This window comes from Eleutherodactylus coqui, chromosome 1 (assembly GCF_035609145.1).
Source record: "Eleutherodactylus coqui strain aEleCoq1 chromosome 1, aEleCoq1.hap1, whole genome shotgun sequence".
Classification (NCBI taxonomy): Eukaryota; Metazoa; Chordata; class Amphibia; order Anura; family Eleutherodactylidae; genus Eleutherodactylus; species Eleutherodactylus coqui.
Window position 1 is genome coordinate 159744200 of NC_089837.1, and position 26563 is coordinate 159770762.

Sequence of the window (26563 nt, forward strand, 5' to 3'; positions counted from 1 at the left end):
AGCTCCCAGTGATGCTCATTCCTGTCAGTATCGTTCTCCACCTGCTTCCATTCACAGTAAACAGTCATTCAAAAGTGAATAGCTGCTGTTTACACTGAACAACATGTTCAGTTTTCTGCATTCAGAGATTAAACGATTGCACAATTCTCGTTCAGTCTTTCACTCGCTGCCCACATTTACACAGGACAATTATGCATTTATTTTGTTCCTTACTAAAAAATAAATATGTGCCTTATGCCTACAACTGTTCTATTCTCACTGACATCTGCAGGTACTAGCACGAACTGTTCCCATACTGAGGAGTGTGAGCCGAACTACTGTAGAAATGGTGGAACATGTACAAGGATTGGCCCCTATTGCACTCCTCACTGTACCTGCCCTCCGGCATTCTCTGGAGAAACGTGTAAAGATATGGTGGACTCTTTCGTGGCAGAATTCAGCCCAAGTAAGTTAACATACTTCAGTGTTCAGTATATGCAAGTGAACCAATGGCGCTGATATTTTAAACTGATGTCTAAAGTGAATATATACTAAGGTCAGCCTAACTTACTAATCGTATATATGTGCTTTATTTGGATGTCCATATTTTCCGTCCACGTGCTGTTTGTGTATTTTACAGACAGCACATGGACCTAATATAATCTCAGTTACACGAGCGTTTATACGCGCATCTGTCAGTTCCGTTTGCGATCTGCATCTATATAGACCCAATGCTTTTCAATGGGAGCAGTCACATGTGCGAATTGTACATGCGCACAAATGCATGCGGCGAAAATTATAGGACACAACGATTTGCAGAACACATGTAACTGCGTTCTGCAGCAAATCGTTGTTCTGTGTATGTGAAACCCCTCAATGCTGTCGCATCCAGGGGTTTCACCTTGCACTCAATGGGGCTGGCGGTAGCAGCGCCGACCCCATTGAGAACATATACTGAAGATCGTGATCCTCTGCCACAGCTGTCATGGCTGTGGCAGTGGAGAACGATGTTCTCCCATTAAATTCAGTGGAGCCGGTAATACAGCTGGCTCCATTGCAAGCAATGGGTAGCCGGCAAGCGCTGTAGTAATTTTCGGGAAGGGCTTCAAATATAAGCCCTTCCCTGAAAACCATCCTAAAAATGTGTAAAAAATAAAAAAAAATCTATACTCACCTCTGTGCAGCTGCCGGGGCTCAGCCGCGTCCAGCCGGCTCTTCTCCTGAACATAGCATAGGTCATCAGTAGTTGATGGCTGGTGACTAGAGATGAGCGAGCATTGCTCTTCTCGAGTAACTGCATTCTCGTCAGAGCAGACTGAGCAGGGGTGAGCGGGGAGTGCCGGGGGAGAAAAAGATCTCTCTCACACTCCCCTCCACTCCTCCCCGCCCCCCGACGCCCCCTCCCCGAGCCTGCTCAGATGAGAATGCAGTTACTGGAGAAGAGTAACTGCCTTATCCGAGCGTGCTCGCTCATCTCTACTTGTGACCCATCACTCGGAATCCATGAAGATTACCTGTCAGTGCAGCCGGGCTGTATGTCATCATTGGTGTCAGAGGTAGAAGCATCATAGAGGTCTTCACTCCCATGAATATCAATGGGAGCACTGCCTCCTATTATGCTTCTCCTCCGACCCTGGTTTCGGAGCCAGAAATACTGTAATTGTAATAGGAGGTAGTGCTCCCATTGATTTCAATAGGAGTGAAGCCCTCTATAACACTTCTCCCTCTGACCCTAATAACGTATGGTCCTCTGGACTGATAACGAGCAGGGCGACCAGCTGGTTACCAGGGATCCTGAGCGTCAGGTTCCCATTGATTAATTATTGCTGACCTGATCCTGGGATAGTGAAAAAGTGCGCAGGACAGCAGAATTAGGTGCTAATAGAAAAATACATCCAAAAGGATGTGTCCTTTATTCCTTCACAATCATAAAAACAGCGCAGTCGAAACGCTTCGTTTGGACTGGAATCCTGCCCACAGCGGGGCGTGCAGTTTAAATCGCTTCCCTGGAAACTGATGGTGGTTGGCGAGGAGTGCTGCTGTTAACTAAGCAAACTTCTAAACCTGAGATAGGTCATCATTATGATTTGCCTGGAAAACCCATTTAAGTCTAGTGTGTCTACTCACTTTACTGCATGCTGTAATGATTGTTTATTTTTGATGTAATTGTTTTGTTTTTTTCTCTCCTTAGATACGAAAAAGAGGTCTGTAAATGTAACTTTAACATCTTCTAATAATTTCACTTTTGAAGACGGTTATTCACAAGTAAGTACATTTCAATGTATTACATATATACCGTACATCCTCTTAAATCCGGGTTGTGCACATGTCCAGTGAACCCGTCTTCACATTACACAAAACTTGTTTCTTAATCGTAGTATTACATTTTCATGTGTTTGATATATGTTAAAGGCTGTGATAGATTTGTATTTTGTGCCAATTCAACAAAAATTAGGTTGGTGACATTTGTTTAGAGAACTCCATGCTGTATTCATGGTGGGACCCATTTGGATTCACGATGGGGCAATCGATACCACTATAATGGGCCTAGTAGCAGAGCGGCATAAATACTGCACATGATTAAGCTTGAGGTGATTATGGTATCTATGTGCTTACTTAAAATGTGCATTAAATATTTTTTTATTTAATTTTATGCAGATTACAGAACAACTTAAGAGTGCTCCACCTGAAGTACCAAAATTGTTTGATAAGCGCACAAGTGAAATGCATGTACCAACGTGAGTTTCTTTACATTAATTGCATTTTTATGTTAATTTTGTACTTAAAGGGGTTGTCACATGAAACATATTGTTTATAGCTGAATGCAGCAGTGGGCGGTCCTATCAATAACTGACAGTTATCTGTGTATGACTGTACATACACAACTACCGGTCAGTCACTGATAGGACCGCCCCCTGGACTCACAATTAGCAGAGATATAAATGAATAAAATACAACTTTTACTGAATCTTTCCCTATAAAACTATATATCAGTCTGCTCATCTCCTCCGGCTCTATAACCTACGGTCTGCAGAATAGATTACATATTAATGTGACAATTTGCCTTTAACTTTAGGTGTTTTACATTTTGGAGAGTTGTCAGTGGAATGTGGGTCCCATTTTGAGTTTTGCAATTGGCCCCATAATCTTCTGAATAAGCTAGTACCTTTATGTGAGGAGCCATACAATTAGAAGTAGCCGGAGTTCTTTTTCAAGCTTGGTGCAATATTGATATTTGCTGCTTCGGCATGTTTTTTAATAACTAGGACACATCATGTTATACGTTTACCCACTGAATTACTGATGTATTTTGATGTGTTTTTCCAGGATGGAGTCCGGTAATTCCTCAGCATTATTCATTGCAAGATTTACTTATGTGGCAAATATAACAATAATTACATATTTAAACGATGAATTGGTGAAAGAACTTCAGATGAATACTACTCGGAGAAAACGTTCAACAGCTGAAATTAGAATTAGCAATGTGACTGACAATGAAAAATGTAAGTGTTCTTCATTTGTAAACTAGAAGACCGGAGTCACACGGCTGTATTGCAAGTTGCAGCTGAGGTTTTTGGGTGTAGCACTCATCAGGCAGAACATAGACACCTGTCCGTGAGCTGTCTGAGCTGTATGGACACAGCACATTGCATATCATTTACTTGTCTGTGAAAAAATATGCAGGTAGCATAGAATCAAAGGAATATACGGACAGTATGCAGTCTGAGGCCTCAGTCACACCGGCACATCGGCGCCCTTGTTACTGCAGGAAGGAGACGGACGTACCTGAAGACGGCCGTCTCTCTGCAGCGCCGGAGGAAAGAACATGTGACCGGCTTCATTGCCGGTCATGTGTTCTTTCATCAGCGCTGGAGAGAGACTGCCGTCTTCAGGTACGGCCGTCTTCTAACTGTCAGTCACACGGGCGCATGGAGTACGGATGCCGATGCACCCGTGTGACTGAGCCCTGAAATTATGGCCATCTGAATAAGTCTTAGGGCTTATTTACACAAGCGTATCACAGCTGGCTGATATACGCTTCCATCTGAGCAGTTCCCCCGCCCCCCCCCCCTCCCCCTCACCGGCTCTCTGCTTCTCTTTCCAGTATGGCGTTTGCAATGGGAGGGGGCAGAATGGGGCGGAGCTAAGCTCCGCTTTGTCCCATCCACTCCCCTTGCTTGCTAAGGACGAGGGGCGGGTAGGGAGCTTAGCTCCACCCCATCCCGCCCACTCCCATTGCATACCACTCGGAGGGGAGCAGAGAGGCAGAGATCCGGTGAGTGGAAGGGAAGGGGGGAACTGCTTAGATGGAAGAGTATATCGGCCGAAAATGTGACCTTTCTCCATTTTATATGAGAATGCATTTTTGGCTTGTAAAGTATGAAAAACTTAACACAAGCTTGGAGATCTGGAGAGATTTATTAATGCAAATATGCCAATTTTCCCGCTTAATTGTATTAAGAAAATAACATGTAACATGAACACCATGGTTATCATTATCACTACCGTTCTCAAGAGAAGATGTCTGTGAACAACAGTAGGTTCAGCTAGCATAGTTTAGTAGCTGGACTGTATTCCCAAGCAGGCACAGGTTCTTCTCCTTCTTCTACATCAGTGTTTCCCAACCTTTTCAGCCTTGGGGCACCCCTGGGAAAATTTTTTATGGCATGGCACCCCCACCAAAAGTGGGTGTGGTTAGGGGTGTGGCTATGGTGTGGTCATGGGCATGGCTTATTACAACATATGATTTTTACCTCCATCGTTATAAAAGGGACAGGGCTATTTAAAAAACACAGGGAAGAGCACTGGGTGGCTATTGATATACATTATATTTAAAATTAACTTGCTACGGAATTAAATACCGCACCACATGTCAATATCTGCACAGGTTTTGTACAGATTGTTTTCACACCGTCTGGATGATTCTCAAAATCTCATCCACTTTGCTGCTATAGTTACTGAAGATTCCAGAATTAATCGGCCCCGTGTAGTAATAGTGTCCCCACCCATGTTGGTGGCCCCACTAGTAATAGTGACTTTCTTTATTGGTGGCCCCACTAGTAATAGCGACCCCTATATTGGTGGCGCCACTAGTAATAGCGACCTCCTATATTGGTGGCCCCACTAGTAATAGCGACCCCCTATATTGGTGGCCCCACTAGTAATCTCGACCCCCTATATTGGTGGCCCCACTAGTAATAGCGGCCCCCTATATTGGCGGCCCCACTAGTAAAAGTGACCCCCTATATTGGTGGTCCCGGTAATAATAGCGACCCCCTATATTGGTGGCCCTACCAGTAATAGCGACCCCTTATATTGGTGTTCCCACCAGTAATAGCGACTCCCTGTATTGATGGCCCCACTAGTAATATCGACCGCCTATATTGAGGACCCCACTAGTAATAGCGACCCCCTATATTGGTGGCCCCCGTAGTAATAGCGACCCCCTATATTGGTGGCCCCGGTAGTAATGACGACCCCCTATATTGGTGGCCCCGGTAGCAATGGCGACCCCCTATATTGGTGGCCCCAGTGGTAATGGTGACCCCCACAGTGGCTTTAGTAGTAATTATTGCGGCCCTGGCAGTAGTAGGTGACCCCCTATTGCGGCCACGGCAGTAGTAGGTGACCCCCCTATTGCAGCATCGGCAGTATAGGTGACCCCCTATTGAGGCCCCAGCATTAGTAGGTGACCCCCCTATTGCGGCCCCGGCAGTAGCAGCTGACCCCCTATTGCGGCCCCGGCAGTAGCAGGTGACTCCCCCTTCCTATTGCAGCCCGACAGTAGCAGGTGGCCCCCCCTATTGCGGCCACGACAGTAGCAGGTGACCCCCCCTCCATTGCGGCCCCAGCAGTAGCAGGTGACCCCCCATTGCGGCCCAGGCAGTAACAGTTGACCTCCCCCATTGCCGCCCAGCAGTAGCAGGTGACCCCCCCTCACCTATTACGGCCCCGGCAGTAATAAGTGACCCTTCCCCCATTGCAGCCCTGGCAGTATTAATATTAACCCCCCCACAAGTAACATTAACCCCCCTCCCTAACCCATATACTTACCGCCTCCTGGTACTGGTGTATCTTGACGCTACCAGGAAGCTAGGGGTTTGACAGGGCAGGGATGTAGGAATGCCCCTGTCACGCCCCTAGCTCCCCATTGGCTGCATTCCTCCAGGTCCTTGAAGGTCTTTTAGCAGTGTCTTGCATGTCCCCTGGGAGCATATAAACATCTTCATCAGCACTTGTGAATCAGCCAACCCAAACAACCAATCAGGTTGCTGGAATTGCAGGAATTGCAGGAATAGGGCAGAAGTGCTGATGAAGATGTTAATATGCCCCCCTTGGGAGCAGGGCTGTGCTCCATTCCCTTATACACCACTACTGATGTGATTTCCAGCCAGAGAGCTGCGGCAGCCCTAGCAGCCTCTCGCGGCATAACAGGGTGCTGCAGCACCCGGTTGGGAATCACTGGTCTACATGAATATGCTCAGGGGCGTAGTTATAGGGGGTGCAGACATAGCAGCCGCACCTAGTCACTAGTGAGTGAGGGGGCCTAAAGGCTCCACTGCCACATAGTGTAAGAAGACACCAGCATTATGAATAGAGCAGTTATAGACTTCGCATTGCGGCCCAGGAGCTCAGAATTTTGTCCCTCAATGGTTTTATTTACAAAGCCAAGTTCAGGCAAAAAATGGAAGCGTCTTTGAGAGGAAAAATTGCTTTTATTCCCCAACCAGCCTTAGAGAAACAAAATTTGATTGGGTTGTTACAGGTATTTGTACCACGTTGTATCTGCAAGTATTATCTTATCCATGTCTATAAATAAAAAAGAAGATACATACCATTTTGGCAGATAGACTTAAGGCTTAAATTGAAGCTCTTGGGGCCCCAATGAAAAGTCTATAACAGGACCCTCAGATATCATGTGCTATTTGTGACACTAGGGTCTTCATATGTGAGAAAGAGGCCTTTGAGACCTGTTAGGCACTAAAGCCTGGGTTGAAGTGCTACTGTCTGGATGAAGGCTGATGTTGACTACATACATAACCCCATAATGGTTGAATGGTTGACATACACACCTATTATTACCACCATGACTATAAATATGTGAAAAGTTGCTCGAAAAAAAAGACACGGCCATCAACATATATACTTTTTTCACACTGAGATTCTGCTTTTTCAGTTTGGCCACAAAGTAAGGCTATGAGGCTGCAGGCCGTGCACATTTCTGGCCATTGGACAAGGAGCTTGACTCAGACTACAGCCAGATGAGCTACAGGGTTTAGGAGACAGTAGTGCAATGTGTAATGTCAGGCCTTTTTTTTTAAGCCTTTGCCCGCCCTTTGACTTAGGACTAATATTATTTCTATACTAATTAAATCCAGATACTGAATAATTTGCAATTTTTACAATCTGGTTTTACTTTCTAATTGTGAATTTTTAAATTCTATTGTTTGTACATGACTATTGGGGCGACCATCTTGGCTGAGCTACAGTTAACAGCATCTGGAGATGCTTTACAGCAGCTTCATAGGCCATTCATACAGGAGGGAACTTATTGTCTTCCATAAGAGACTATTTTAGGCATGTTCCATGACCTGTGCTGATGTCATTTTGCAGGAAGGGAAGTAGATAAGTTGTGACTATCAGCTATTGAAAATGGTGGATTCTGTGTTATTATATATGTAACCCTGCCTGTGATGTTAATGAGAACACCGCTGAAAAGTTCCCTCTACAGAAAAGAAAGTGTCAAACTCTTATTAGAATTGGTGGTCAGTGTGAAAACTGATGGATTTTAGGATTTTTCTTTTTTTAAAATATAGATATCAATAGTAGATGTGCCATTAATAAATTTAGCAATGTGCCTGGTTACCAAAATCTGCTTCCATAAGGTGCAAACTGCTAATCTAAGTTCCCTTATAGCGCTGTCTTCTGTGTCTCTTCTACTTGCAGCCCTTCCCCGTTGTTAATAGCAGTCCATACACCATTTCCCACTACTAGGTGTACAGCTACTAGCAGGCTGTGAGTCGGGGTGGGCAGCACATCTCTTGTACATGCTCGCTCCCAGGCGCTCTTCTGTCCTGCACTCTGCTGTTCTTTGGTGCCTGTCACACGCAGCTTTCATAGTGATGGCTGTATTTCCTAAACTTCTCTTTGGCAGTCCATTCTGATGCCTGCCTGCTGAAGAGTGTTTCAAGCGCTGCTGCTTTCTGTCTACCGCCTGTCACATCCTAACTGCACCAAAATGCACCCCAGCCTGTTAGCAGTTCACATACCTAATAGTGGATAATAGTGTATGGATTGTTCTTAGGAACAGGGAAGGCCTGCAAGTAGTAGAGGCAGAAAAAAAGCACTAGAAGGGAACTTCAGTGGACAGTTTATACCTGATGGAAGCAGATTTTAGTAATCAAGTACACTGCAGGGTAATCACTGAAGAAGAATTAATTAAAAACTAACTTTATTAATGAATATTAAAATCAAATTGGACAGAACAAGACATATATCTTTATTTGAGGTAAACCCTTCACTAATCCGAGTCCAAGAAGGTCTCTTAACAATGACCCCAACAGTAGATATTAGGTGTCTCAGTTCTCAGGTACAGGTTTATAAAGTACATGGGATGACAACCTTCCTTAATTTATGTGGTATGATCATTGAATTGAGTAGGGTTTAGCCCTCCTTCTGCTGATATACAAATTACGGGGTCACCCTCACATTGGGTCCCCAGATCAGACAGAAGTTCCAGATAGGAGAAGAGGTGTTATACGTGTTGCATAGACACAAAAACGTGCTCTGTAAACTCAGTTAAGAGCCCCCTTAGGATATAAATAAAGAAGGATTAGATAGTGAGAACAGTTTTATTAACGCTTCTTAAATACCCTTAATTTAAGTGTGATAGGCAGCGGTTATTCACCATTAGAGGGGAGGAAGGGGTTAAGTGTCAAGAAAGGACCCAATATAAGAGCCAATGACTGGTATTAATAAGGGTGGGGTGATTAATATCCCCTACTTAAAGTACCAGTTAGATGTATGATGTGAGGCTCAGTTAAGATTTAAAGGGTCCAGTTAGCAAAGAGTTAAATAGTGTCATTAAAGAGTGGATAGGAGAGACCAGCGATAAATACAAAAAAAGGAGCTGGTTTCTCTCCCCTGGTTCAATCTCCTCTTCCTTGAATTGACTCCAAAATGTTAGTCCATCGATAGACATGGACCAAAAAATAGGAGAGGAAGGGGTTAACTAGTGCATAAAAAGAACCTTCCACTCAGAAAATGTGTAGCACCAAAATTAAATCTACTGTTCTGAGTATTAGGATACAAATCAGGGAGTAGTTGCTCACTATTGCATCAAACCAGCACTTTAGGGGTTAAAAGTGCCAGAATGTTTGCAGCGCTAATAAAGTGCTGTTCCTATAGTTTAGATCACTTATTATGTTGGGAGGTAATGGGGATTTAGTGCATGGGAAGAGGTTTGTAATTATTTCAAATGAAGAAGGTGTAGGATAGCTGTTCATTCAAGCCTGTGGGTGAGCAGGTCTTGAGTCTATGAATCCACATGCATTCCTTCTGTAGAAGTTTCTTGTCTATATCTCCCCTTCTTCCATTATACCTAATGAGTTCAATTCCCTGAAACTTCAGAAGACTTAAGTCGTTGTCATGATAGTCTCTCATGTGTTTCGCCAGGCTTGTATGCTCCCCCCTCCGAACATTCCCAACGTGGGCCAAAATCCTTCTTCTAAATTGCTGTTTGGTCTTGCCTATGTATTCTAGGGGGCAAGGGCAAGTTGCCAAATACACCACTCCTGGTGTCTTGCAATTTATGAAGTCACGGATCTCGTATGATTTTCCAGTGTTCACGCTCTCAAAAGTTGGTCCCTTTTTTATGAATCCACATGCCTTGCAATCAGAGCAGGGGTATGTGCCCTTGATTTTTTTCGAGGTCAACCACATCTCCCTGGGTACTTCTGGGGCAAGGTGACTATGATCGAGAGGATCTCGAAGATTCCTCCCTTTGTTTCAAGGATAGATTCCCTGACACAGGGAGCCAGTCAATATATTGATGTGATTCTTAGACCGTTCGTAGAAAGTTTACCATCCTACATACGCGATACCACGGATCTCCTCAAATGCTTGGAGGGTATCACAATTGCTAATGGCACTTATTTGGCCAGCCTGGACGTAGAGGCGCTTTATACAAACATCTCACATGAAGACGGAATCGAAGCAAGCCGTTTCTACCTGGATCAAAGGGGAACTCATATGAGACCTCACAACAACTTTGTGCTCGATTTACTCAAGTTCGTCCTAGAACACAATTTTTTTCTTTTTGAGGGACGCTATTACCATCAACGGCGGGGGACCGCGATGGGAAGTCCCTGTGCCCCAACCTATGCATGTCTATTTCTCGGATGGTGGGAGGATAAACATGTTTTCCAGGAACAAAATCTTAAATGGATCAATCTAATTGAGTTATGGGTAAGATTTATAGATGACATCTTTATACTCTGCTCTGGAACTGTTACAGAATTCAAAGAATTTGTTGAGTCTCTTAATAAAAACAACCTCAGCCTATTTCTCACATCAGAAATCCAGCAAGAACAGATCACATTCCTGGATTTAAACATCTCCAAGACCCCAATGGGAACCCTAGAAACAACAATTCACCAGAAACCAACGGCGACTAACAGTCTCCTACACTGGGAAACTTACCACTCAGGTTCTCTGAAAAGAGGTATCGCTAAGGGACAATTCATAAGGGCAAGGAGGAACTGTTCCGAAGAGGGTGAATTTAAAACACAAGCAGAAGACATGACTAAAAGATTTAAAGATAGGGGATACCCTGAGAATATCCTCTTGGAGGCACTTGAAGAGACCAGAAAAAGAGACAGGAGGGATTTATTGGATGTGAAACCAAAACCAGTAACCAAGAACATTGTGAGATTGGTTGGTACTTACGACAACCAATCAAGAAATGTGAACAGAATTTTACAAAAATACTGGCACATCCTACTCAAAGACAAGGACCTTGTAGAATGCCTGGGAGACAAGCCCTCTATTACGTACCGAAGAGGGAGGAATCTTTGAGATCATCTCGTTCATAGTCACCTTGCCCCAGAAGTACCCAGGGAGATGTGGTTGACCTCGAAAAAATACAAGCCTGGCGAAACACATGAGAGACTATCATGACAATGACTTAAGTCTTCTGAAGTTTTAGGGAATTGAACTCATTGGGTATAATGGAAGAAGGGGAGATATAGACAAGAAACTTCTACAGAAGGAATGCATGTGGATTCATAGACTCAAGACCTGCTCACCCACAGGCTTGAATGAACAGCTATCCTACACCTCCTTCATTTGAAATAATTACAAACCTCTTCCCATGCACTAAATCCCCATTACCTCCCAACATAATCCCCCCCCCCTCCCCCGCCCCTGGATTTGTTTGATCAAATACTGAGAAACGTATGCGTTTTTTGCTTCACAATTTTAACTAACTATAATCATCCCTCTAGAAACAAAAAAAAAAAACCCTCCAAATTGTCCCCAGGAGAGAGCTGGAGCCTTAATTATAATATATCAAAACCCCCTGCCTTCACAATAACCGGTGAATTTCTTTACAGGGCTCTAGTAGGGAGGAGGGAGCTGTCCAGTGCTGATCCTCTCCTCTGCACACTAATGCCAGACATCACGACAGCTGAGAGCTGTCAAGTGCTGAAGTGCCTCGGAGTAGGTGCTCTATTCAGCCTATATCGCGAGAATGCAAGGGGAATGACTAAGTGACAGCCACCTTTTGGGATTGGATGGGATGAGAGAGGGAAGGAGGAGCTCCACATATATAAGCGCTGTATCGGTCAGACGCGTGGCACTCACTACAGGGATGCCGCCAGATATCATGGCTGCTCCCTCTGATACTGAATAAAACATCCTGATGAAACAGTGCACATGTTAAACAGCACTGTAGAAACGCGTCGATGACGTAATTTTAGTGAGTCAGTAACCTACCAGATAGCTAGCAGAGGTGTTAGAACTAGAACGGCTGCCCGATACGTCGGGCAGCTACATCGTTGCCCACTTAGCTTCTCCCTATTCACAGCGCTGCTGTGATAAAGTGCAGGGTTTTTTCACCTAGGGACCTGCAGTACTGGAAGTATTTGAAGTGATCTAAACTATAGGAACAGCACTTTATTAGCGCTGCAAACATTCTGGCACTTTTAACCCCTAAAGTGCTGGTTTGATGCAATAGTGAGCAACTACTCCCTGATTTGTATCCTAATACTCAGAACAGTAGATTTAATTTTGGTGCCACACATTTTCTGAGTGGAAGGTTCTTTTTATGCACTAGTTAACCCCTTCCTCTCCTATTTTTTGGTCCAAGTTTATCGATGGACTAACATTTTGGAGTCAATTCAAGGAAGAGGAGATTGAACCAGGGGAGAGAAACCAGCTCCTTTTTTGTATTTATCGCTGGTCTCTCCTATCCATTCTTTAATGACACTATTTAACTCTTTGCTAACTGGACCCTTTAAATCTTAACTGAGCCTCACATCATACATCTAACTGGTACTTTAAGTAGGGGATATTAATCACCCCACCCTTATTAATACCAGTCATTGGCTCTTATATTGGGTCCTTTCTTGACACTTAACCCCTTCCTCCCCTCTAATAGTGAATAACCGCTGCCTATCACACTTGAATTAAGGGGTATTTAAGAAGCGTTAATAAAACTGTTCTCACTATCTAATCCTCCTTTATTTATATCCTAAGGGGGCTCTTAACTGAGTTTACAGAGCACGTTTTTGTGTCTATGCAACACGTATAACACCTCTTCTCCTATCTGGAACTTCTGTCTGATCTGGGGACCCAATGTGAGGGTGACCCCGTAATTTGTATATCAGCAGAAGGAGGGCTAAACCCTACGCAATTCAATGATCATACCACATAAATTAAGGAAGGTTGTCATCCCATGTACTTTATAAACCTGTACCTGAGAACTGAGACACCTAATATCTACTGTTGGGGTCATTGTTAAGAGACCTACTTGGACTCGGATTAGTGAAGGGTTTACCTCAAATAAAGATATATGTCTTGTTCTGTCCAATTTGATTTTAATATTCATTAATAAAGTTAGTTTTTAATGAATTTTTCTTCAGTGATTACCCTTATACTGATTTTGAAGAATTTCTGCCTCGGTGACTTACTCAAGTACATTGCACATTCACTATTCCACATTGCCATGCAATTAGAGAGGGAAAGACAGAATTACCTGTGGTAGAGCACTTTTATAGTCACGGACACAATAAGCAATACATGAAAGTTATTACAGTAAAACCTCTACTAACATTGGTAATCTGTCCGAAAGCAATTGGCTTTACCTTAAACCGTTGCTGCTCGAGATAATTATTTCCATAGGAATCAATGTAAATACAATTAATTAATTCTAAACATTCCAAAAAACACACCCAACCACATTTAATGGAGAATAAATATGGTCTTTAACACCAAAAACAATAACAATAATAAATGAATTTAAAAGACTACTGTAAAGAATAAATGAACATTTAACATGTTATTAAACATGTTACTGCGTGTTATCTGTGGTTTTACATAGGACTGCAGGTGACATCTACTACATTATCTGTCCACAGCATTATCACTGTGTTCTCTATGCTGTTACATAGGACTGCAGGTGACATAGGACTGCAGGTGACATCTGCTGTACTACAGTACATCATCTGTCTTCAGCGTTATCACTGTGTTCTCTGTGGTGTTACATAAGACTGCGGGGTGACATTATTATCTGTCCTCAGCATTATCACTGTGTTCTCTGCGGTGTTACATAGGACTGCGGGGTGACATTATTATCTGTCCTCAGCGTTATCACTGTGTTCTCTGTGCAGTTATATTGGAGTGCAATTGTACAGTACTGTACTGTACTGTACTAGTGTATTACCCGTTGCCGATGATGGGGAAGGGTGGGCTACATTAGCAGCAGGAGAAGGAGGAGACGCCGAGCAGGAGATCACGTGGGTTCAGCAGCAAGGTCACATGGGCAGCACACGCTGGTGTTATTAGAGGCAACCAAGACTACTAGAGACAAAATTTTGGCTAAAAAAAAACAGTCTTACTCAAAATCAACCTTAGTAGATGTCAATGTTTTACTGTATATTGAAAGGCAATTTCAAATCACAGCAGCACAAAAGAATTTGGGAGTACAAATTTATAACAACTTTTGACACTTCCAACAGAGGCCTAAATTCTTCAACAGGATTCAGGCGTGACTGGGAAGTATGAGAAATCTCTAGCATAGATAACACTGCTGACCTGATGATCTCCTAACACTAATTTAGATACCATAACACCTTCACATCTATGTTTCTATTTCTGTTGTAGTATTCTTTTAAGTGCTAATTAATCACTCCCATGTCTGTGCATTGTCATATGTGGTGCTACCGTTCAGTATAGCATGGTGTGCAGCTATTTTCTATGTGTGTACATTCCCTGTTGCCGTGCTGAGTGTTATTCTCTGGTGTCGCACGGGCCTTACATCTGGGTTACGTACTTCAGTTGTGGTGTGCACTGTTCTTCAGTGCAATAGTCAATCAACTACTGTAGTTGTTATCATCACCCTGCATCCGTGCCGTACGAGGTGCTCGTGTGCTGCATGGACGTGACAGCATGCCTCTTCAAATCCATTTCATTATGCTTTGATGAAGGACCCTGAGAGGTCCGAAAGCTCGCATTAACATCATGTATTTTTGTTAGGCATTAAAAGGTATCATATCTACAAGATTACTTGGTTTCTCTTTCTGGGAACAATCACATTTACTATTAATACGCACAAAAAAAGTTTTGTTACTCTTTAAGGCCTTAGTCAGACGGGCGTTTTTAGCCGCGATTTGCGCATGCGCATGCGTCTGGCGATTTTTTAAAACCATTGCTTTGCAATGGTATCGGACACATGAGCGCTTTTTATGCGCTCGTCCGATAAATTATAGAACAAAAAATCGCAGATCGCACCTATCTGCGATCTGCGATTCCTGTTCTCTTCTGTATATGCGCTCAATGGGGCCGGTGGCAGCAGTGCCGACCCCATTGAGAACATATAGAAGACAAATCATTCTTCTCTGCCACAGCTGTAACAGCTGTGGCAGAGAAGAACGATGTTTGCCCATTGAATTCAATGGAGCGGCAATACAGCCGCTCCATTGAAAGCAATGGGCTGCCGGCGTGCGCGGGGTGAATTGTCAGGAAGGGGTTAAATATATAAGCCCTTCCCTGCAATCCATCCTAAAATGTGTTAAAATAAAAAAAAATTGTATACTCACCTTTCCGCTGCAGCCGGAGTCCAGCCGCGGCCGCTGTCAGTTCTCCTGAACTGCTTCTTGGCACTATTCAGCCGGCGGGGCTTTAAAATCCCCGCCTGCTGAATGATCTGCCTCTGATTGGTCACAGCCCTGACCAATCAGAGGCTGAAAACACTCACACACCCATTCATGAATTCATGAATGGGTGAGTGACTGCTGCCTCTCAGCGCTGAGCCAATCAGGGGCAGGTCTGACTCACATCCATTCATGAATTCATGAATGGGTGTGAGTGAGGCATGCCTCTGATTGGCTCAGCGCTGAGCCAATCAGGGGGCAGGTCTGACTCACACCCCCTTCACACCCACTGCAGGACGGCCGCGCGGAGCTCCGGCTGCCGGCAGAAGGTAAGTATACAATTTTTTTTTATTTTAACACATTTTAGGATGAATTGCAGGTAAGGGCTTATATATTTAAGCCCTTACCGACAATTCATCCCGGGCTCGCCCGCAGCGCATTGCTTTCAATGGAGACGGCTGTATTGCCGTCTCCATTGAATGCAATGCGCTGGACAGCTCCGGCCCGTTTCTAATGAAACGCGGCTAGGAGCAGATTTTCGGGCGATTTGCGGGCGACTTGCGCGCACCGGTCACGCGATTTGCGGATGCGCATCCGTCATGCGATCCGCAAATCGCGCGAAAAAACGCCCGTCTGACTAAGGCCTAAATATGTTTAATATAAAGATCAGATTTATACAATAGTTCATTGTCTGATAACACATTCCCTTTAATATAATTCCCAGCCACACAAAATAAAACGTTATTATATTCCGCAGTGAGCACTACATAACATCAAAATGTTTTCAGTTCTGCTTCCCTATTTGTATCTGACACTCAGGTGAGAATAAAAGAACACCTGGACCTGCTGTATTGCGCTCTCATTACTCTTCTGCAAAGTATTGTAGATGAATAGTTGTCTGCATACTTTGGGAGTTTCTCTGTTACTGTAGTGCTTTCCCTTACCTGAAAAAAAAAACAAAAAAAGCTCAGCTTTACCGTGGTCTGATTGTCGCCCAAATATCATGTTTTATTAATGCAAGCCATGTGTCTAATAATTGGCAGAGTTTTTAAATATCTGTTTTTTTCCTCAGTGAGTGTCCAAGAACTTGCAAAGTCTGCAAGCTGCGGTTACGCTGGATATGAAGTGAATCCTGAAAGTTTGCTGTGTGTCTCAAAGTGTGTCGATAATACATACTGTTTAAATGGTGCCGCCTGTCATCTGTCTGATGGAAATATTACCTGCAGGTATGTAGTTCCGTTATCATCTTTATATATATTATGTTCAAAACCTGTTTCTTAAACCAGAATAACAGGAAGCTCCCCTAAGACAGTTATGACACACAGTCAGGCTGGGTTCACACTGGGCGGATTTGCCGCGGAAATTCTGTCTGGAATTTCGCTGCGGCAAATCCGCCAGCAGACGCTAATCCTGTGATTAGCCAGCTGTGTTGATGAGATTTCTCAGAAATCTTGTCCACACGGGATGGCAAATCCGCCGCGGCAAAGCCGTCACAGAATGTAAATTTATAATTTTTTTTTCCACTGTGGCCACGCTCTTTGTTGTGGGAGCACCAGCCGCAATTAAACAGCGAGCGGCCAGTCCGCTGAGTGCCGGGGGTTTTGAAGCAGTGGATTCCCAGGGAAAATCTTGTGGTTTTTCGCTGCGGCCAAACCGCAAGATTTCCGCCCAGAATCCGCCCAAAGTGAACCCAGCCTTAGCGCGGAATCAGAGAAGAGTTTTTTTGCATCTCGCAATGCACAAAACTCGCCCATTTTTTTTGACTGTGTGAATGCACCCTTATCTAGGTGCGTATATGGTGTATTACCCTGTCACACCGTATAAATATTCCCTAAGACCACTTTCTGACATTGTTGAAATGTTGCAGATTTTTAGTACAGATTTCACATTGTAAATCTGCAACAAGTACAACAGTACAAGTAAATAATGTTTTGAAAGCCTCATCTTCCATATAGCTGATTTTAAAGGGAATCTGTCAGTTTGAACATGTTGTCCATCATGTTATAGAGCAGGAGGAGCCGAGCAGACTGATATATAGTTTTATGAGGAAAGATTCAGTATAACTTTTATTTTATTCATTTAAACCTCTGCTCATTCTGAGCTGAGCAGTCCAATGGGCGGAGCTATTAGTGATTGACAGTCAATCACTGATAGGCCCGACTATTGGATTGTTCATCTCAAAATAAGCAGAGATTTAAGTGAATAAAATACAAGTTTTACTGAATCTTTCCCAATAAAACTACCATATTTTTCGCTCTATAAGACACATCTGGTACTAAGACTCTCCCAGGAGGAAAATAGGAAAATATTTTGAACTCACCCAGATCAGGCAGTGAGGGAGGTGTTACAGGAGGAATAAAGAGCAGTAGTACTGCCTCGGAATGAAGATCTCATGTAATAAGGACCCAGGCAGGGTGCTTGCACGACTGCAGCTCTATAATATAGCATTCAATATCCTCCTAGTAGCGGACTTGCTTGAGAAGCTGGGCAACAAGGTAGACTTTTCAAATCTATACTGAGATGTAGTTCCTTAACATAATAAATATTGATATAAATGCTATAACTCTATACACCTGATAAACCCTGTTGACACAATTGTGTGGTTGTCACTCCCCTAAGGGTGGACACCCACTGGCGATTTTTTCTATCTTGCGCTGCGGGAGCAAGGGAAAACACTTGCCTCGCAGCGCAAGAAAGACACCGGGATGAGACCGGGATATCGCCAGTCTTTTCAATGGCGCCAGCGACAGCAGCGCTAGCCACATTGAAAATATAGGGAGAATACCGCGGACTTCTGCCACAGATGTCACAGCTGTAATAGCTGTGGCAGAAGTGCAGCATGCTATCCCATTGCTTTCATGAATGAATAGCTAAGCGCTAGCTGTAATTGGCTGAGCACTCAGCCAATAGCTAAGCACTAGCTGTTATTGGCTGAGCGCTTAGCCAATCAGCACAGCCCATTCAGGAGGCGGGGATTTTTAAATCCCCGCCTGCGGAAAGTGCTGGACAGCAGTGTCGGGGAGCCAGCCGGAGGACGCGTCTGAGCGGCGGAGAGGTATGTAAATTTTTTTTCTTTTTTTACCACTTAATGATGATTTTAAGGGAAGGGCTTATATTTCAAGCCCTTCCCTGAAAATCATACTGCAGGTTTTGCCACAAACCACTGCTTTCAATGGGATCGGCAGCAGCGCCAATCCCATTGAAAGCAATGAAATAGCATGCTGCACTTCTGCCACAGCTGTAACAGCTATGGCAGAAGTCCGCGGTATTCTCCCTATCCTTTCAATGGGGCTAGTGCTGCTGCTGGCCCCATTGAAAAGACTGGCGATATCCTGGAGTCATCACGTTTTTTTTCTTGCACTGCGAGGCAAGTGTTTTCACTTGCTCTCCTAGTGCAATAGAGAGAAAAACGCCAGTGGGTGTCAGCCCTAAGTCAGCTAGACAGGAAGATATCTTATTAAACCAAAATATGTGTTCAACCTGCTTTATATTTTAATATTTGCCAAACTGAGTCTGAAGGCCCACTTATTCTGCCGTAAGGCTCAGCTAACTATTTTAATTTTCTGCTCTGTTTCAGGAGTAGAAAAATGGAAGTAAAAACAGAATTAAACATTTCCATTTTATTCACCATTGATTTCAATGGATTTTATTAAAAACAGAAATATATCCATTTAATTCCATTGTTTCCAGTTTTCAAACAGAACAAATAGCACAGTCAGCTGCTAAATGGAATTAAACAGAAATAAACGCATATATTTCCATTTTTAATGAAAATCCATTGAAATAAATGGGCAATAAAATGGTAACATTTAAATAGTTATTTTTTTTCTGTTTCTCTGCTCCTCAAACGGGACAGAGAACTGAAATAGTTATTTGCAAGTGTAAATTCAACTTACATGGAAATGCTTCTGTATTTGGCCTGAATAGCTCTGTCCATAGTGAAGTAGAGGGAATGACATATTGTAGAATAGAGCTAGAGAACAACCCTCCTTTGATGAGTTTAGCTCTTATATTCATGACAGCACAAAAAAACACGATAATTTATATTTTCTGCATTTTTTTAGCTGTAAACCCTTCTCTATATATATCACATCTGGACCACGATGTGAGGACCTTTCTATGAACCTGGGTGCATTCTTTGGTATTTTATTTGGAACTTTGGCATTCCTTCTTCTCCTGTTCCTTGGAATCGGGCTTGGGCTATACTATTATCGAAAGAGCAAACAGAATGACGCTGATATAGATGATGAGTAAGTGACAAGAACTGCACACTTTTACATCAAATGTACATTAAAAAAAATAAAAGAAAAATGACCTGGTTTTATAACCCCAGTACTTAACCCCTTAGTGACAACCCCGTAGTGTTTTTACGTCCTGGCCTCCTGGGCTTTAATCCCTTAGGGCGTAAAAGCATGCATCCTCTGGGGATTAAAACCCTGCAGGCTCTGGACGTGGCAGCTCCATGCTGTCGGTTACCGGAAGTAGCTGACATCCTGGAGCTGTCATCCCGAGCAGTTGGACCCCCTCCCTGGTTACACGACCGCATTAAAGTCAATGAGAAGTAAATATCCCACATCCTTTTCATATGGCTGGTGAATGGGGCTTATGGATACATTGGGCACTTGAACCAGGGGCTTGCCTGGAATATTCACCAAACAGTTCACAACAGCTATGAGAACACCGCATTGCTTATAGCTTCAGACCACATGTTTTTCTCCAACCATCTTCTAATATTGTTTATTTGGCCTTTTCTTAATCAGAATGTACCAGAAGCAGTTTAACTGGAAACCAAGTATATTTTCACGTAAGTACATATATTATGTTCTTCACATTGTTACATTTTTATGTAATAGTGGCTCACTTGTTAATATTAAGACTTCTCATATTAATTTATCTTTCAGCCTTCTCGCGGCTTGAGGAAACCGAAGTGCCAAATTTATATAAAGACACTAAAGCTCCACATTTGGTCAGCTGGAAACCCCACCTCGAAAAAGTCAACAGTTTAATAGAGGTACGATAACTACGGTGTTACATCATCATAATAATAGGACACCTTAAAGTGGTTGTCTGAATTAAGGAAACCCCTGGCAATGGGTCCCCCATGCATTAAAATAACAAATCAGTGATTACTCACCTCTCCCTGCTACCCCATACATCCTCCATCGCCGGCTCTGGTCTACGCTGTCTGTTTACAGGCAGCTGCGACGTCCCTTAAACCTGCTGCAGCAGCTAATAACAATGCTCAGCTATGATTGCTGAGCGCTGTCATTGCCTGCTGCAGCTTGTTTGTAGATGGGCTCAGCAAGAAAAGTGACATCACAGGGAGAGCAGAGCTGGTGGAGGAGGACAAACAGGGGATTTGTTATTTTAATGCATGGGGGACCTGATTTGTTATTTTACTGACATGGGGGAGCTGTTGCCAGGGGTTTCCTTAACTCAGACCACCCCTGCATTATTGGTATACAGTGATAGCTTGGGATACTGTGGTATATTATGATACCTGTATCACAATGGTAATTGTTACCATGCAGGGCGGCGCGGGGTCCCGCGGTCGGCGCGCGTCGCTCCGGCGCCAGCGTCCTGGAGCTCTGGTGTCGGGGCTCTCCCGGTGGCTTGGGGTGGCCGGTGGGCGGCGGCGTGGGTGTGTCCACCCATAGGGTGCCGCCCACATGCCCCAATCCTTCTTATGCAGCAGTGGGAGGAGTTGCCTCCTCCCACTCTCCGCCCCTCAGCGGAGCCTTGTAGTTAAAAGACGGGCAGTGATCTGAGCTCACTGCCAGTTATTGGTTCTGTCAGCCACTAGTCAGTCCTGTCTGCAGTTCTGCTCAGTCAGTTCCCTAGCTTGCCAAAGCCATCTTGCCCCCTTTCCTCTCTGCTCAGTAGATACCGCGCTCATTCCGGAATACTTGTCTGACTCCCGGGATGTGTTGTCCAAAAGCCTGTCAGAGACCCTGCCTCCTCACAGAGAGTGGGATTGTGGGATAGACCTTATTCCAAACAAGCCCATCCCTAAGGGGAATGTCAAGGCTGATGCCCTCGCACAGAGTTTTGGGGTGCCAGAATGTGAGTCACTGCCCCCCGAAAATACCCTGGAACCTGGGGTTGTGGTTGCGGCGGTGGACTCTGGTCTCATTCCCCGCCTTCAGAGGGCTCAGCAGGAAGCTCCCCCAGGGGTTCCCGAGGGCAGATGGGTTGTGCCAGAATCATTAAGCCTCTCAGTGTCGGAACCCTACAAGGTGGGTCAGAAGGTGCATCTGTCCTCCAGGAACCTAAGACTGAAGGTCCCGTCCCTAAAGCTTGCGCTGCGCTTTGTAGGGTCTTTTACTATAACGCGTGTAATTAACCCGCTCGCTTACGAACTTGAGTTGCCAGCCACGTGGAAAGTGCATAGGGTTTTCCACAAGTCCTTGTTGAAACCCTTTGTCCCTTTGGTGAGGCCCACCTCCGATCCCCCGCCTCCCACCCTGGTCCGGGACGAGGTCGAGTATGAGGTGCAGGAAATCCTGGATTCTCGTCTGCAATGGGGGACCTTGCAGTATCAGTTGGCGTGGAAGGGTTTTGGTCCTGAAGACCATTCCTGGGCGGCTACACGGGAAGTTCACGCTCCTGTGTTGGTACGGCGTTTTCACTGTCATTTTCCGGATAAGCCTGGTCGGATTTCCGGGGGTCCGGAGGTCCCCCATCAGAGGGGGGGTAATATTACCATGCAGGGCAGTGCGGGGTCCCGCTGTCGGCGCACGTCGCTCCGGCGCTGGCGTCCTGGAGCTCTGGTGTCGGGGCTCTCCCAGCGGCCGGTGGGCGGCGGCGTGGGCGTGTCCACCCATAGGAGTTGCCTCCTCCCACTCTCCGCCCCTGGGCAGAGCCTTGTAGTTAAAAGACTGGTAGTGATCTGAGCTCACTGCCAGTTATTGGTTCTGTCAGCCACTAGTCAGTCCTGTCTGCAGTTCTGCTCAGTCAGTTCCCTAGCTTGCTTGTCAGTTTCCTTTCCCAAGCCTTACGTTGCTCTGTAATTCCTGTTTGGTCATTCCATCTGCCTTTTCTGTCGGCACTCTGTCCCCCGCTAGTTAGGTTCTTCTTTGTAGTCGCCAGGTCCCTAGCCTAGGGTAGGGACCGCTGTCCAGTTGTCCGCCTGGGGTTAGCCAGGGCCAAGGCAAGTAGGCAGGGACAGTGGGGTGCGGGAAGTTCAGGGCACCCCACCTGGCGCTCAGAGGGTCAGAGTGCCGTAACAGTAATTATGTTTGGTATCAATTGCATTTATTGACCATTTAGTCTTTTTATGGTAGTTAATATATTGTAATTATGGATCCCACACCCTGAAGGGTATGTGCACCTTTTAAATCATTTTTCTCACTGCTTTGAAAACTTTACAAATAGTGTTGTTTAAAATTGTTATGTATTTTTTGTACAAACTTCATATGCAGATCTATTTGCACCATATTGTAACCGCGTATTACGCATGCAACACACCTGCGTTTATAAACTGCGAGCTAACACTGTGTATAATACACAGAATAAATTGCAGCATGTTCTATTTTTCCGTGTACCATATGCTGCCCTTGAATGGCTGCATATTAAACGCTGTCCATTCGCAGGCACAGAGCGGGGAGTTTGAAAAAAAAAAGTCACGCTGCGCATGTCTGTGACATCAGCATCCCTGGCATGCGCAGTGTCAATTGCAGCCTGTACGCGGTCTGTGCCCCCAGAGGGAACGGACTGCGATGCTATAACAGTGCGAGATACTCGCAGCTTGGTACACATACGCCCGTGTGAAGACTATGAGCCCTAATGCAGACTAAAAGCAAACCTTGTGTGTAGTTAGATCAATTGGTCATACACTGAGCACTATACATTCATCTATATTGTACAGCACTGTGCAAAACATTTAGGCAGGTGTGTGGGAAAAAATCCTGCCAAGTAAAAATCCTTTCCAAAATAGAAGTGTTAATAGTTTATTCTTGGTCAATTAACACAATGTAAAGTGAATGAACAAGTGAACAAAGGCTTGGTACCATGTTAGTTCTTCCTCAGGCTTTAAATGAAATAGATCTGAAGACAGCTGGACACTTGCTCTAATAAAAAGAACCAAAGAGACCTTCGATAACCACTATTTAGCCTGTGGTCAGTGCGATCGCGGTTTGTAAAAGGCTGACAAAAATAGGGGTCCGATGGTGACAGAGTGAGCCCACTACGATATCATCGTAGGGTACCAATGCATTGCTATGGCATCTGGAGGCTTGGCTATAGCATCTGGGTCTGCCAGCCATTCTGACCTACGAGGCTCAGTCTCTGGCTGACCTCATAGGCTTTCTAATGCACTACTATACTGATGTATACTGTGTTTCTCCGAACATAGGACAGGATCTTAATTTTTGCCCCAAAAGGCGTGCTAGGACGTATTTTTGGGGAATGGTTTATTTTACTTACTCAGCAGGCTTGGCCCAGGCACTTCCTGTTTATGGGATTCATAAATCCCGTCTCCACAAAGCGATGCCTGTGATTGGTTCTTCGAGCGCTGCATTGATTGGCTGAGCTGCGGTGCTCAAAGAACCAGCCAGAGTCATTGCTTCGTGGAGGTGGGATTTATGAATCACATAACCAGGAAGTGATCCTGTATGGGTGGCCGAGGACTACGGGATCTGCAGTGGGACTCTGGAAAGCAGTCGGAAGGACCTGGACTGAGCCTGTTGGGTAAGTGATACGGCTGAGCCAGAAAAGTGCTGTAAAATTGCAGCAATTGCGTTTTTATGTCCCTTTTCTTACACACAATACATTCCCATTGACTTTTTTGTCACTTCAGCTAGAGCTTTTTTTTTGGAGTAGGGCTTATATTTCAAGCCTCCCTGAAAATCCCAAAAAATCATGCTAGGGCTTATGCTTATTCAAGTCCACTAGTGGGGGAAAAATATTAGTAAAAAAATAAATATGTCAAAACCTCACCTTTCTCCTTTTACTATGTAAAAAAAATGATAATAAAAAAAAAAAATCACATATGTGGTATTGCTGCGTTCGTAATGCATTCATAATGACCCAAGTTAGTACTTTATGTAACCTACACAGTGCACGGCATGAAAAAAAATACAAAACAACGTTTTAAAAAACTACCATATTTTCCGGCGTATAAGACTACTTCTTAACCCAGGAAAATCTTCCTCAAAGTCGGTTAACCTAGCGTCGGCTTTCATTGGCTGACGACGCGCTGAGTTAGCCAATCAGAGCATTAGCTTTCTGGAGGTTGGGCATTCAAGCCCCGCATCCAGAAAGCAATGCTCTGTCGGCAAGGAGGAGGGAGCGACAGCCTGCAGCAGCGCTGCGGGAGGTGAGTATTGATTGATTGATTTTTTTCCTATAGTGTATTTCCGGCATATAAGTCGACAGTTGGGGATTGTCTTATACGCCGTAAAATATGGTAAGAACAGTTATTCAATTCATTATATGTACCCAAAAAGTATGCCATTAAAAATACAACTGGTCCCGCAAAAAACAAGCCCTTCTATGGGTATGTCAACGGAAAAATTAAAATGTTATAGTTCCTGGATTGTGAAGATGAAAAAACTGAAAGATTAGTTGGTTATTAAGGTGCAAACAGGCTTTGTCACTAAAGAGTTAAAGCCTATGGCAATGTTTGCAGACAGTGTTCCTGTAGCCCATTTAGGCCTCGGTCAGACAAGCCATTTTTTTTAAGTGCATTAATAGCCATGCTGAAAAAGTGTCTCTATTAGAAGCAATGCTTTCCAATGAAAGCGTTCACATGTATGTACCTGCAAAAGATAGGACATGCGAGTGCAAATGCATCCGTTCACGCAATGTGCGATTTAAAAAAAAATGTTTGCGTTCCTATTTGTTCGCTAAAAAATTGCTCGTCTGACTGAACCCTCACACAGACGTTTAAAATCGCGGCACTCTGTTATGGAAAGTCTATTTTTCTTTCAGGGAACAATTCATTTACCATCACTCCATACAAAGTCCCTTGGTACGGGGGTGGACAAAACACTCTGCGATGGCTTCAATTCCAATAAGCCAAACAATAATCTTAATGTTGTACCTTCCATCTATAAAGAACGTGCGCTTTCTTACGTATAATAAACTGTTATCATTGTACATATGGGGTGTATAAGCAATAAGGCCAAATACATCATTTGTGAATCGAACATATTCCTTGGTGCCCGTTATAATGTCAGAGCCCGGGCCTGATACACTGGTGGGCCAGTACAACCATGTAAAAACAATGTAATAGAAAATAGTGTGAAAATGTACCTGTGCTTGGAATCACTGGGCTAAATAATGTACATGTGCAAAACTTTCAACTGATCTATCTTTGTATATTATCTTCTAGGTCAAGATTAAACGGCCAGAAATCAAAAATGACTTGGCAACGACAGAAATCCAAACAAAATGAATGTATTTCTCTGATGTTTTAGTTGAGTTTCTTCAAATTTAAAACTGAGCTTTATTTAATGTACAGAAAGCAAATCTTGTCTAATGATTGCAAGACACAAGTGATTATGATGGTATAGGACACTAAACTCCCTGTAGTCAGGCATTGTACCTTGTAAATACCTTAATTTATTAAATATGAAGCCCATCCTTATAGGACACAATGCTGCCTCATCAGTCCTGTTTTGGATTTTATGTATTTTGCACATTTAATGAATACATGCTTTCCATTATTCTTCCAATCCCCCACCCCCCACCCCACTTTAAAAAAAAAAGTTTTACAAGCTGGTCACTGCAGCTCCTGGATTCTTCTGTACATTGTGAATCACTGGACTAAGAAACAAAATAGGAAGGAGCAGAGTTTATTTTTCTAGCCTGTTATGTGTTATAATATATTGAATTCTATTAAATTATGTTAAAATGAATGTCTTGGAAAAATGAACAAAATAGCGCAGGTTTCTCAATATTATAATACATTATTTCCTTGTAGCTCTCAGTAATGAATAATCTATTTTTTAACACATTTCCTAGTAAGTTTCAATTTAAGAAATGTTTACTTTACGCAATGGCACTCATGGTCTACAATGCACTGGAACTTTAAAATATTATATTGTGATTTTAACATAAAATGCTATATTTATATATCCGATAGTTTAATAAAAATATAATATTAAATTGAATTTGCTTTGAAAATTCTGTTAATAAGTTCAAAGGGGTATTCCCATTTCAGACGCTTAAAGGAGTTGTCCAAGATAAACTTTTTTCCAAAGGAATCCTCA

General features: G+C 43.7%; 2 protein-coding genes across 2 annotated transcripts in view; one reads left to right on the top strand and one right to left on the bottom strand.

The window, feature by feature from the left end:
- Positions 1-1403: 1403 nt before the first annotated feature.
- Positions 1404-26147, top strand: LOC136631321 (uncharacterized). Its single transcript, XM_066605616.1, has 9 exons — positions 1404-1512; positions 2171-2244; positions 2638-2717; positions 3307-3482; positions 16423-16576; positions 19415-19600; positions 20111-20154; positions 20252-20361; positions 25684-26147. Exons 1-9 carry the CDS (start codon positions 1404-1406, stop codon positions 25744-25746), a joined length of 996 nt encoding a protein of 331 aa, XP_066461713.1. The 3' UTR covers positions 25747-26147.
- Positions 26063-26563, bottom strand: part of LOC136631408 (mucin-4-like) — a 32592-nt gene continuing 32091 nt past the window's right edge. The window contains exon 7 of the mRNA XM_066605725.1: positions 26063-26117. Within this exon, the coding sequence (XP_066461822.1) occupies positions 26063-26117 (55 nt within the window). The remainder of the gene's footprint in view (positions 26118-26563) is intronic.